Source organism: Pyrgilauda ruficollis, unplaced genomic scaffold, assembly GCF_017590135.1.
Source record: "Pyrgilauda ruficollis isolate IOZ18807 unplaced genomic scaffold, ASM1759013v1 scaffold15, whole genome shotgun sequence".
Lineage (NCBI taxonomy): Eukaryota > Metazoa > Chordata > Aves > Passeriformes > Passeridae > Pyrgilauda > Pyrgilauda ruficollis.
In genome coordinates, this window is record NW_024513654.1 from 18,212,363 (window position 1) to 18,225,179 (window position 12,817).

The 12,817-nt window shown below is 41.4% G+C and overlaps 1 protein-coding gene across 1 annotated transcript in view; it reads left to right on the forward strand.

Moving 5' to 3' along the window:
• The window catches only part of LOC121350117 (WASH complex subunit 2A-like), a 35,540-nt gene extending 23,516 nt beyond the window's left edge, over positions 1–12,024 (forward strand). The window contains 8 exon segments of the mRNA XM_041461154.1: positions 13–141; positions 352–447; positions 2,620–2,736; positions 4,315–4,377; positions 5,065–5,277; positions 7,012–7,614; positions 8,225–8,399; positions 11,541–12,024. Coding sequence (XP_041317088.1) covers positions 13–141; positions 352–447; positions 2,620–2,736; positions 4,315–4,377; positions 5,065–5,277; positions 7,012–7,614; positions 8,225–8,399; positions 11,541–11,677 — 1,533 coding nt within the window. The 3' untranslated portion in view covers positions 11,678–12,024.
• Positions 12,025–12,817: the final 793 nt, after the last annotated feature.

The following is a 12,817-nucleotide window of genomic DNA, read 5'->3' on the forward strand; positions in this document are numbered from 1 at the left end:
CTCTCCTTCCAGGCTTCTGAGAAAAGTACTGGGCCCAAAAGCACTGGGGTCTTTCAAGACGAAGAGCTTCTCTTCAGTCACAAACTTCAGAAGGACAATGACCCAGATGTTGACCTCTTTGCCAGTCCCAAGAAGTCAGTGGTGAGTTTAAAGCCCTCCTCTGAACCTCCTGTTTAAAATCAGTCTTTGAGGTGTTCAGTGTACTGATGTTCCTCATTTGGACACAGCTTAGAAGTCACTGATTTCCAGGGAGGGCCAAATGCTAATGTCAGTTATATTCTGGCATCATGGGCTGAAAGAGATGTGCTTTGGGTCTGTGACACATCTTTTCTTTATCTTTTGTTTCTTTAGTCTGCAAAACGTATCCTGAAGCCATCACCTGGTGGAGGGCTTTTTGGGGATGATGATGAGGACGATCTCTTCAGTACCGCTAAAACAAACATTCCGGTACCTTTTTTCTACTGTAAATGGCTTAAATAAAAGAGTTTGGAAAGAAGTGTAGGGAAGGGATTTTCTCCATTTGTATACCCACAAGAAATTAAGTGACTTTTCAAATCTTTTTGTGAGAACAGAAATGGTCATTGTGACCCTGAAGACATAGGGAGCAAACAGATGCCTTGGGTCTCCCAAGGTTGGGATGAAAGAATTGGATTCTATTTATTTTTGTGTACACCTGGGACTGGCTTAGGTGTAAGAGAGCACACCTGAGCAGAAATCAGAGTAGTAGAGTTTGTTTTGTTTAATTGCTTAACTTGCTAATATTACTTCCCTGTGCTTTATGCATTACTGATGAGCCATGCTCCAAGAGTTGTGTAATTCAAGTTTCTGCAGGTTGGTTTGATCTCAGGTAATGGTGCAGTGTCAAAATCCTCATGGTCACCCAATTGCTTTTAAAAGGTGAGTAGGTGCAGTAATGAACTAGACTGTGTTACAGGTGGTCTGAGGTCAAAGCCCTAACACACATTTTAATCTGCTACTTTTAAATACAGTTATCTCAATTAAATTGAAACTAACTTTTACTTTAGTCTGTATTCATGTCTACAGCTGGAAGTTAGGCTAGAAAACTGGCAATAATTCCTGAAAACAGTTTCTCTGAGGACTCTGGACAGAGTGGTCTTAAGTAATTAGCACTTGGGATACTATATATGGAGCCTGTTTGCTTGAAAACATAAAAATAGCACAGTTCCTTAGCTAGCGTTGTGCTTTCATTTTCTCTGCTGTTTTGTTCACGAGGAAATATGTATGCATTTGAAAGTTTATTGAAACTCTCGTTATTAATTGTTAGCACAGACAGCAAAGGTTGAGGTGGACTGGAGGAATGGAAGGCCCCTGCTTTGCAGAGCCATAAGTCAATGCCTATTGTTGTAGTCAGTTGAACTTGGCAAGATGCCACACACTCACCAAAGCCCCTCCCTCACTCCCCTCTGCAGCTGGACAGGGGAGAGAAAATATAACAAATTTATATTTTACATAAATTAGTTGAAATAAGGACTGGGAGAGGTCACTCACAAAATACTGACACGGGCAAAACAGATTTGAATTAGAGATATTAATTGAAGTTATCTCTAGAAAAATCAGAGTGGAATAATGAGAAGTAAAATAATATCTTAAAAACACCTTTCTCCCATCTGTCTCTCCTTCCCAGCTCTACCTCCTCCTCCCCATGGTGCAAGGAGATGGGAAATAGGAGTTTAGGTCAGTTCATCACATCTTGTTTCTGCCACTACTCAGAGAGGGAAGTCCTTCTCCTGGTCCAGCATGGGGTCCTTCCCACAGGAGACAGTTCTCCATGAACTTCCCCAACCCAAGTCCATCCCACAGGGTCACTGTTCCACAGGATGCAGTCCTTTGGGCATGGCCTGTGCCGACCTGGGTCCCCTACAGGGTCACAAGTCCTGCCAGGAGACCTGCTCCACCGTGGACTCCTCTCCCATTATTCTGCAGGTCCCTGCCAGGAGCCAGGCCTCCTATGGGTTCCCAGCCTCCTCTCAGGTACCCACCTAGACTGGCTGGGTGTCCTCTACAGGCTGTGAGTGAATTTCTGCACCTGTGTGGATCTCCATAGGCTACAGGGGCACAGCTGCTTCACCATGGTCTTCACCACAGGCTGCAGGGAAATTTCAGCTCTGGTGCCTGCAGCACCTTCTCTCCCTCCTTCTGCACTGACCTTGGTGTCTGCAGGGCTGTTCCTCTCACGTGTTCTCACCCCACTCTTTTCTGGCTGCAATTATATTTGTGCAATAACTTTTTTTTTTCTTAAATATGTTATAACAGAGGGGTTACCACTACTTCTGATTGGCTCAGCCTTGGCCAGCATCACATCCGTCTTTGGAGCCACCAGGGATTGGCACTGCTAGACATGGAGAAAGCTTCTACCAGTTTCTCACAAAATCCACCCTTGTAGCTCCCCACCACTGCTACCAAAACCTGGCCATGCAAACCAAATACAACTATGTACAGCAGGATCAAAAGATGTGGATAGTTTTCTGTTCAGTTAAAAGCAAGATTTTAAAGATTTTTGCTTTTGTTCTTTTGGGGTTTTGGGGTTGGTTTTTTTTTGGATCTGCACACCATGCTTTTTACCCCATTCATGTTGACTTGTGCCCATAATGCTTTCAGAAAATGGCCGAGAAGAAAACTCTTCAGACCAGTGTTGGCCCTTCTTCAGTGAGCAGTAACTTAGAAAATGCTTTAAGTGCCAAGCAAGATGAGACTCTGAAGGCAGCAACTACAGAGGCAAGTACTTAAATCTTGTGCCTTGAACAGCATGCAAAGAAAAAGGAGATGTATCATCCTGTTTTAAGTGTCTTGGAAAGATGAAAAATAATGCCTGGATTTACTGGCTGCCATGTGTAACCAAACTTCTCTGCTTATCAGCAGATGCATTGTTAGTAGCAAGAAGTTTAAGTGTTATTGATGTTTTATTCATTGGGCACACATTTTAAAAAGTTAAATGGCAGTGAAGAGCTACACCCTACATCCAGTTGTACTGAAAATGAGTTATTTCTTCTTCTCTGAAGTGCCAGTGTCTTTTGGGGTGAATGTGATCTTTAAAGATAGCCTTTCTCAGAAAGGAGATCAGGGCATGTAGCACAAATCTCTGTCAGTTGAGACTTCTATGTTGGAGTCTTTATGATGAGTAAACAAGACTGTTGTCTTAATCTTGTAGAATCAAGAGTCTCTGGGAGAGGTGATCTGGACCAGAACTCTGGTCTGTGTCTCACCAAAGCTGCTTGATGGATTTTCATGTGTACGAGATTAGTTTTTTGTTGTAGGGAGTGGGAGTTGTTTTTTCTCCCCTGGGCTGAAGAACACAGAGCACGCCTGTAGGGCTAGTAATTAGCATGTCTTCCCTTTTTGTGAAGTGTTCCTTGAAGTCTAGAATCCAGGCTCATCTCCCTGGTTTTTGTAGCTACTGACAAACTCAGGCTGAAACCATTCCTATAGCAGGCTAAGCTAAACACCACATGCAATTAAGTAGAGAACAATCTCCTCAGATAATAGGATTCCTCTGTCATGCTCTCAAGCCCTTCCAATTAGTGTTGTAACTCTCGCAAACTCTGTTACTTCAACCTAGCTGAAAGAGCTCTGACTGCCCAGTCATACCAACTGCAGTATTACCTAGCTCACAGAACCCTGCAGACCACAAACTGAGGGAGAGCAAGCCCTGGGAAGTGCAACTTAGCTGATTTGATTCATTCCTTGAGTCCTAGAATTGACCCAAGTCTTCAGACCAAACAGCTTCTCTTGCTCTTTTAGCGTAGTCTTCTTTCTAGCACTACTGGCCTAGGGTTTTGTTCAGAGGAACACTCACTTCTCTGAAGCTGTTTTTCTTGAAGTCTGAGTGGAACAATTCTGAAGTTCTCTTGGCTTCCATGTGGGCTTCCTTGAAGTCTGTAGCCCTGTTACAGCCAATCACAAAGAAAAAAGTTAGATCATTGCCTGGTGATATGGCTTCAGAGGATTTTAGGGGACAGAATAAGTAAGGAGAGAGAAGGCAGCTGTCCTAGCTGTCCTAGTGATGGCAGTGACCTGGAGAAGATGAATGTTGTTCAGGTACCGTGGCAAATTATACTATTGGGTGGAAGGACAGGTGAATGAAATGTGGTAATGAAGATGGGGCCATGGCATGTGGGAAACTAAAACTGAAAACTTAGTGACTATAGCTCTAATGGTAGAATGTGATGATAACAAGGTATCTTCAGAAGAAATTGGTAAGCAATTAGCTGCTTTCTATACATGTATTAAAATGAAAACTATGGTCTGGTTGATAACAACTTGTCAACTTGTTTAATCCAATGTAATTTTGTGCAGAAATCTACAGGTCCTGTTCCCATTAAAACCAAAGAGCCTTCATCTCGGATTGGAAAGCTACAAGTAATTAACTTTACTGGCACTTTAACTTTCAAAAAAATAAAAAAGAGAAAATCTTCCTTGCCTCACTGATAGCTTTCCCTGAACCAAAATCTTATTGCTTCCTTACCTTATTCTTGCAACATTATTTTTTTTTCAGATGGCATATTTTTGATTGCTTTTTCTGTATTGCATGTTTGATATTATTTCCTCCTTCTGTTTCAGTCCTGACTCTAAGCAGCACTATTTACTCATGTTGGGGGGGCAGAGGGTGGGCTCCTCTTTGAACTGTTTTGTTCTTAGCACTATTAAGTATGTTTAGAGACTCTTAGGGAAGACTATGGTTATGTCCCCCTTCTGACACAAAACAACTAATAACTGTCTATATCACAGTACCATTCAAAGTCAGAACCATTGTCTCCTCAGACAGAATATTGAGCTGCATAGGTGTTTGGTCTGGCATAACTTGACCCTGCTGTTCCCGAAGCTCTTACACAGAATAATAGTGTTGACCACTCCACAGTTTTAGTGAGACAGAGCTTGTGGGAGACACAAGTTCTTAGGCCTGAGAAAAGCCAGGTACTTTAGAAGTAGAACTTGAATACCGAGATACACTAGTTCTTGCTGCTTCTCTGGGGGCCATGCCTGCTCTGGAGCAGTAGTAATGTGATCTCTTTTTGTGTGTATGTTTTTGTTGTCTCTGTTTTGTAGACTAGCTTAGCTATTAACCCTTCAGCCTTACTACCTGGTGCAATGCCTAAGGTCTCCAATGTCAAGTCCCCCTTACCAGTGCTGGACACTCCATTACATGAGCCCAAGGAGATGCAAAACAGTGAAGCCTTCTCTGCTGCAGGAAGCAATGAAGAGCTGGGCGTCAGCTTTGATCAGCCCATGCAAGCAGACACCTTGCACAGTGCCAATAAGGTAACCTTGGTATTTAGGATAAGAGGAAGGGGGATTAAAAACACAGTCTGTCCTCGTGCAGGAGTTTGTTTTGGTATGCAAGTTCTGCTAACAGTGGGGTTTATCTGATCTAAATGGGAGTGTGAAAATCTAATCCCCTCTCACTTCCGTGGATCACTGAAGAGAAAGTCTAGCTTAGCACCTATACTTGGCTCAGTGAGGGGCTTTAAAAGCGGTGCCTTTTAAAGTACATGTGTACCTTTTCCAAACACTGGATTTCCCTATTGGTTGAAGGTATGTTAGCATAACATCTTCTCCTATCCCAGGAGACACCAACCTAAAAAAATACTAAAAAGACGTCTTGCTAGGTTAACTATAAAACAGGTTAGAGGCAGCTGCTTTGACAAGCTATCCAGAACACATCACTGCTGGAGGTTGACCTTTACCTCCTCTGTGGATAAAAATGTCATGCTGTCCTAAACTGTAACTCTCAATTCTTTTTCAAAAGAAATGTTTGTTTTCACACAAAGGAAAACAAAAAGAAGTGTTACAGCTTTTGACGTGGCAAATCTCTGGCTCCTGACTCACTTGCTTTTCACTCACACTTTCTACTTTATGGACTGCAAAAGGCATATTCTACTTAAAGACTTAAAGACTTAAAAAAATGGAAGTGTCAGCCATGTAGTTAAGATTTCATCTAGGTGCCTGTGATTTTATAAGTTTGTCGGGTTTCCTGAGAGCAGCAGTTTAAGATAACTTAAAATCTTAACTTTGATTCTATCTTCTTCTAATGCTGATGAGGCTGTTCATTGCTAGATGAGTGGCAGAGATGACTTGGTAAGATGCAACAGCCACCAACAACCATGGCTGTCATGACCCCTTAATGACAGATGGGTTTGAAGCTTGTGTATCAGCCTGGTGGATTACTGTGTAGGCATAGTTGTTTCCAATAGCAGCATGTTCCAACATACAAAGCTCTCTATTGTGATACTTTTAAATAGATAGGCCTGCAAAGAATAGACTGCCTGTAGCTGCATATTATCAACCTTGAATGTTCATTTTAGTGTAGTAATGATGCATTTTTTTTACAGAAGTAATCTGAGAAGAAGCATCTTGGTAACTATACAGTGAATGCTTTTTGTGGCTCAGGTTAGGTGCTGTAATTTTGGCATATCATTGCTTCTTCAACCTTTCGAGTGTAAATATATCCTGTCAAATGCATTTTTTTTTCAATGGCTGGAACAAAGCAACCTGCCCAGCATTCTGCCTGCCCTTTCAAAGAACAGTGCATGAAGCAATTAACAAAAGGGAAGAAGAGGTTGGAATGATCCATTTCCTATCCATGTATCCTGTCCATGTGGGATAGGGGAGAAGCTGTAATGGAAACTTGCAGGGGGCTTCCTTAAAAGCAGCAATTAACTGCAATAGGCTATACATAAAATGAAATTATGTGGAAAATACAATTAGTCATGGCTTGAACTGCAATGTAAAAGCCCCTAGATTAGCAACATAACAGGCTGACTGAGGTATTACCTAAAGCCAAGGGGCTAGAGTGGCTTGCTGACCTGTTGTGACTATTTGCAAGTGCTGTTGCTTTTGTACACCAGTTCCACCTCTGTGGAATGACTAAGGGCAGCAAATCAGAAATCCTGGGTTATATTTCTAAATCTTTCTCCAAACTACTCCAAGCTTGAATGTCCTGTGGGGCTTTTTCCTTATGTATGACCCTGCTTTGCTTTTCCTCCTTCCTTGCAGACCAGGATCAGGGTTCCAGGGAAGCGCAGACCCCCTAGCAGAATGGCGCGCCGTCTGGCTGCCCAAGAGGCTGCAGTGAATGAGGAGATGGATGCTACTAAAGGGTCACAATTCTCTCTACCAAAACAGATGTCAGCAGTAGAGAACATAAAGGAGCCTCTTGGTGCTGAAGCAGAGTCCAAGGAAAATGGCTTTCTCTCTAGTTTGTCACTACCAGCTCGCAGCAGTGTTATGTCTGCTGGGACAAGCAAACTCCTTCCTCCAGAATCCACAGAAAATGGGGATGATCTGTTTGAATCTGAAGACCTTTTTGCAAGCAGCTCAGCATCCAGACCAGCTGCACAATCAAAGTTGAAGGAGGGAATGCCAGACAGTATGGCTAACAAACCCATAAAGGGCAGGGAGAAAAAGCCTGATCTGGGTGATCAGGACAGCAATGATCTCTTCCAGCCTGTACAACAAAAATCTTCAACAAAAAGCAGCCCTATACCTTTTTTGGAGGAAGAGGAAGATTCTCTCTTCACCTCTCAAAAAACTGGAAAAAAGGAGTTAAAATCTGCTGTCCATCAAGCAGTTGACCCTACTGCCCAAGATATCTTTGAGGTAATAGCTGCACCTGCCACGTTGTGTTTTTTCCCCAGGTCCATATGTAGACTCCTCTAATTTAGAGTTAATGGAGGCTTCTGAACAGGATGGGGTGTGCAGGATAAGGGAGTGAAATAAACTCTCCACTGCTGGGATATAGAAATTATTTCTTTGGTTGTTCATCCCCTAACTAGCAGCAGTAGTTTAAAAGGTGAAGCCTTAACACAGAGCTGGCATGCACTGAATGTGCTGTGACAACATACCTTGCTCAGAATAATAAGGTATTTGGTTCTTATTGTCTGTTCAATTCCCAGCAAGTAAATAACACTTTTAAAAAAGGAATAAAATTGGTGGGTTGGACACTTGATATAGGCCTCTGTGTGCTGTACTTGACCTGTGTATAATCCACTACTAAGGCACTTCTGCCAAGTCCCCCCTGAGGACAAGGGTCTCAAACTTCTTGCTAGTTAGGTTGGCAAAGACCTCTCAGATTGCTGAGTTCAGCCTTTGTCTGATGAGCCCAGGAAACCCTGTCTTCTAAACATCTCAGCTGCTGTGTACAGATAATTTGACTATTCTTTTGAAGTGTGTTGTGGATTGATGAAATCTTTCTCTATTTTTCTCCAAGGATGATATATTTGCTACTGAGGCAATTAAGCCAATGACCAAAACAAAAGAGAAAATGCCAGAGACAAACCTGTTTGATGATAACATTGATATTTTTGCGGATCTAACTGCAAAACCAAAAGAAAAGAAGACCAAGAAGAAGGTGGAACAAAAATCCATATTTGACGATGATATGGGTAAGTGTATGTATAAGCAAAATCTTGCTACTAGTCTTGTACTATTGTCGTGAGTTGGATTCATCTGAGATGTTTTGGAACCTTCTTTTACTTTTCAGCTTCTCTGAAATCTCTGGTCATCTTTGGATTTTAACTTTGGATGAGAACTTTCTAGATTTGTAGAATTAGCATGGCATTAAAGTAGTTTAGGAGAGAGTAAAAAATTGTTCTGAGAAAAAGTTTAATTCCTGTAGGGAATTACTCCAAAAAAGTTTCTGAGAGACTCATCTCAGGTTGTTATGGCTCTGAGATTCATATTTCAATTTGCACAGCTTTTTGTATTGTACTTTCAGATGAGTCACTGATACGAACAAGCTAGCATCTCTGTCCATCCCACCTTCACTATTGTGTTAACTACCTTGGAGCCCATAAGCTTTTTTTTACATTCCTGTACCCAGGACAATTTACAGATACTACACCTGAAACCAAATGTTTGCTATGTAAAATTTGTTGAAAAAACAGCAAGTAGTAATGTGAAATGATGCACAAAGCGTGCTCCTTTCTTCTCCATCAGCAGAGATACTGAAAGTAACGTGATTCTTAGCTGTGTCTGTTCTTAGGCTCTTCATGTTCATAGCTCTTTGAGATTGCATGTATTTCTTTTCTAAAACAAAATTTCTTCTCTAGTTTTGGTTCTTGTCAAGTCTTCATTCCCTCTGACTTACTCAAATTGAACCTGACTTACTGCTGTTTTACTTGGACGGCTGCTAAGCACTCTTGCCTGATGGCTGAAGTCTGTAAATGTGATAGAAAATTTGCTGGAGAATGAGCATCTTGAGATTTCAAAATCTTCTTGATTGATATAAAAATAAGACTTAAAGGTTTGTTAGGAAGGTATTTGAAATACATATTGGATGTTTTTTTAAAAAAATCTTGGTTTAATAATTTACATTTTTTCATGTAGTCTGTAGTAAGTGAAAGAATTTGCTAAGCAGTTACCCCTTCCAAATACTCAACAGAAAAATCTGAACTGAATGTTGAAAAAAATAGTTGTAGAGTGCCACTTGAAAATGAGCCACAACAGAACCTTTTGCTTGTACTTCCACTTTTGAGGTCAACTCTGGTGCTAGAGCTTTGTGTTTGATGTCACAGCTGACCTTGATGCCTATTGCACCTAAAGCACCCACATCTGATGGACTTCATCTTCTGTAGAGGGGTGACTGTTCAGTGGTACAGCCATAGGTATGCCGCTCCTTAGTGCCCATGGAGCTCCAGAACACCCACAGGAGTGCAGGGAGATGCCTGAAGATGAGGATGTTCCACAGTAGAGTTGTGGAACTGGCACTTGATGTTTCACGTTAAGGGCTGGCTGAAGTGATTGTGGTAGCACTTTTACAGAGCTGTACCTTGTTGTCTTAGGAAACCTTTCTGCTGCAAATGAAACATTTCAGCTGCAGTTTGAGGGGGGTGAAGACTGCAGGCTGTTTTCTTTCGTCCTACCACACCTTTCAGTCACTAGAGTCCTTAATCACCTTATAGCTCATGTCACCTCTGCCTATCTTCAAAATGGTCACTGAGCTTTCTTGCACTCTGACAAATACTGTTTTCCCTGGGCAAAATTTTTGTACTCTTTAAGCCTCTTTGTAAAAAATGGAAGTGATACCTCCATTGCTTATGGCAGTATTGGTACTCCCCCTCTGCTGTAAAGCTAATCCATGTAATAGCTTCTTGCTTTGGAGTGATGCCAGTGGGGGATTACTCTGTTTTGCTGCCTTTCTAAACTCCTCTTGTGCTGAAATGTGGTCCTGGATTATTCCTGTGTAATCCCTATGATCAGCACAGCAGCAGACACATGCTGAATTGGAAGTACTGAGAAGAGACAGGGAAACACATTTTGATAGACCACATTGTGCTTGGCCTCTGCTCAAGGTTAGGCTACGTGCTGAAGATTGAAATACTAGTTTTTATACTCTGGACTAGTAATTCATGGAATATTCTGAGTTGGAAGAGACCCACAAGGATCATCAAGTCTGACTCTTAGATGAATGGCCCATACAAGGATCAAACCTACAACCTTGGTATTATTAGAGCCATGCTCTGCCAGCCAGACTCAGTGGCTATATTAACCTCTATATAACCCCCATATTTTCTTAATAGGGATTCAAGACCAGTTACGTGCTATTTATACTGGTCTTGTGAATCACTAGTGATCCTCATATCTAAGGCTTGCAATTTTTTTGGTTTTATACTCCAACTGCATAATCTGAGTATCCTAAATTTCTTAGTTTAGAGTGCGAGCTACACTGTTGTGTACACTCAGGAAACCGCATGGTAACCCCTCAGCACGTGTATGGTAGCATCTTCATCTCTTTCATGAGCACAGTCCTAAACACAAGCAGTTCTAGCCACAGCAAGACTGTGAGCTCTGCAGCTGACACCCAGCTATCTGTGTTGGATGATTTAATTTCTATGTTTTGTTGTCCTCTGCCTTAAAGACAGTGTGATATTTTTCCACTTTGTGATCCTAGTTATTCACAACAGATATGGTTGTATTGAGGAAGGTGGTGGAAGACCTTGATTCAAGACTGCAGACAGACTTTTTGAATATTCATCAGGATAGTGTTATAGCTCTCTGCCTCCTTGCGTCTTAGCAATGGTCTGTTCTCAGGGGATTTGTATTATGTTCTTACTGTGCTGTAGATTAGACTCATAGTTAGTGAATATCACCACAGTAGTTCCTAGCAACTACAATCTTTTCCTCTTTGGATTTTCTTTAGCAACAACCCCACAGCTCTTGGATCTCTCAGGTTCCTCAGACACTAATGTTCTAGATAAGAGGGATGTTATCTGGCGCTTGCATGATAGAATTTATTGTGGAGCTTTAATTTATTAGTACTTTACAAATGCTTATGAGAGCCTGAACATGTTATAAAATACAAGTATTATGCTGTCTACTAAGAAGAAAAAAAAAAATCTTAACGGCTAACAGCTCCCACATATGTCCTTACAAATGCATCCAGAATTGCAAGTAGCAGGAAAGCGTTTGTTTATCACAGAATGCCCTTGGTAGTCACTGCTGTGTGATGGACTCTCTTGTGTACAATATTGCTTCTGTTTAGTAGTCACTTCTCATTAAAATCTATTTTTTGTTTCCCTTTTTAGATGATATCTTCTCTAGCAGCCAAGTCAAGATACCTACTCCTAAAACCAGATCTTCCCAAGCAGCCTCAGAACCAAAATCTGAAAGCAAGATCCTGAGCACATTTGATGACCCGCTGAATGCCTTTGGAGACCAATAGTCAATGGGATGTGTTGCAGAGAAGCAGCCTTCCTTAGCCCTGTCCAGTACTAATACTCTGGATTCTCTAATTCAGTAAAACTGGAATGAGATGAACATGGATATTTAAATGAGATTACCCATTTGAAATGGTTAGTATTCTCTTGTGCTAATCTAATTCTGCTAAATTATATATTTTTTAAAAAATACAGTAACCTCCTGCTATCATGTTTCCATGGTGCTGAGATGAATACAGCCTGTGCAATACCTGCAATGAAGTAATCTATTATATAAAGTATAGTTTGTTTTATTGAACAGATCTATAGATAAAATAATTGATAAATAGTAAATTGAGTCTGTTAAACTTGATCTGTCTGCAGGTCTTACTTTCCTCTTTACTTCTTGCTTAGAACGTGTGCATCATGACTTGAAAGCTACCAAAACCATTCCCGTGCTTTGGGTCAGCTGCCACCTGCTGAGCTAGTGGGAGGGTAAGGCTGGGTTCAGTACCAGGTACAGCTTCTCTTATGGAGTGAAGCAGTTAAGAAATCTCAGAGCAGGACTTGACATGACCTCTCATGAGGTATTTAATTTAGGCAGCTAATGTGGGCTATAAAAATAACAACAGTTAATGCTTCTTTGCCAGGGACAGTGTGTTACAAATGAACACCGAGTGGTCCGTGAAGATAGCAGAAACCTAACAGTGTCTTCTGTTCAAGTTGTAGGCCATTAAATCAGATTTTTCACCTGCATGGAGCTGCCAGAATCTTGCAAAATAACAGTTTTCACAAAGTCCATCTGTACAGAGCACATTTGGTCACTTCTAGGCTGACAAGCCTACGCACATACTTCATGGAAAGACTCTTCTGGGCCCAAAGGCCTGCTTTCCCTTCTCCTCCATAACACAGTGTAAGCTGTATGCAGGAGGTTGCTGCTCTGGAATCCCTCCAGCTGTGGAATGTATTTGGTCTAACTTTGCTTTCTGTATTTTCTAGATTCCCTTCTGAAACAGATGCCATTAACCATACTTGATACCCAGTGGTAGACACTTGCTTTCCTGCATGCATACAAGCAGAGCAAATGCATACATGCAGGAGGATCAAATATTTATTTTATTGTACAATATTGACTGCCTGCAATTCTGATTAGATTCACTGCTTTT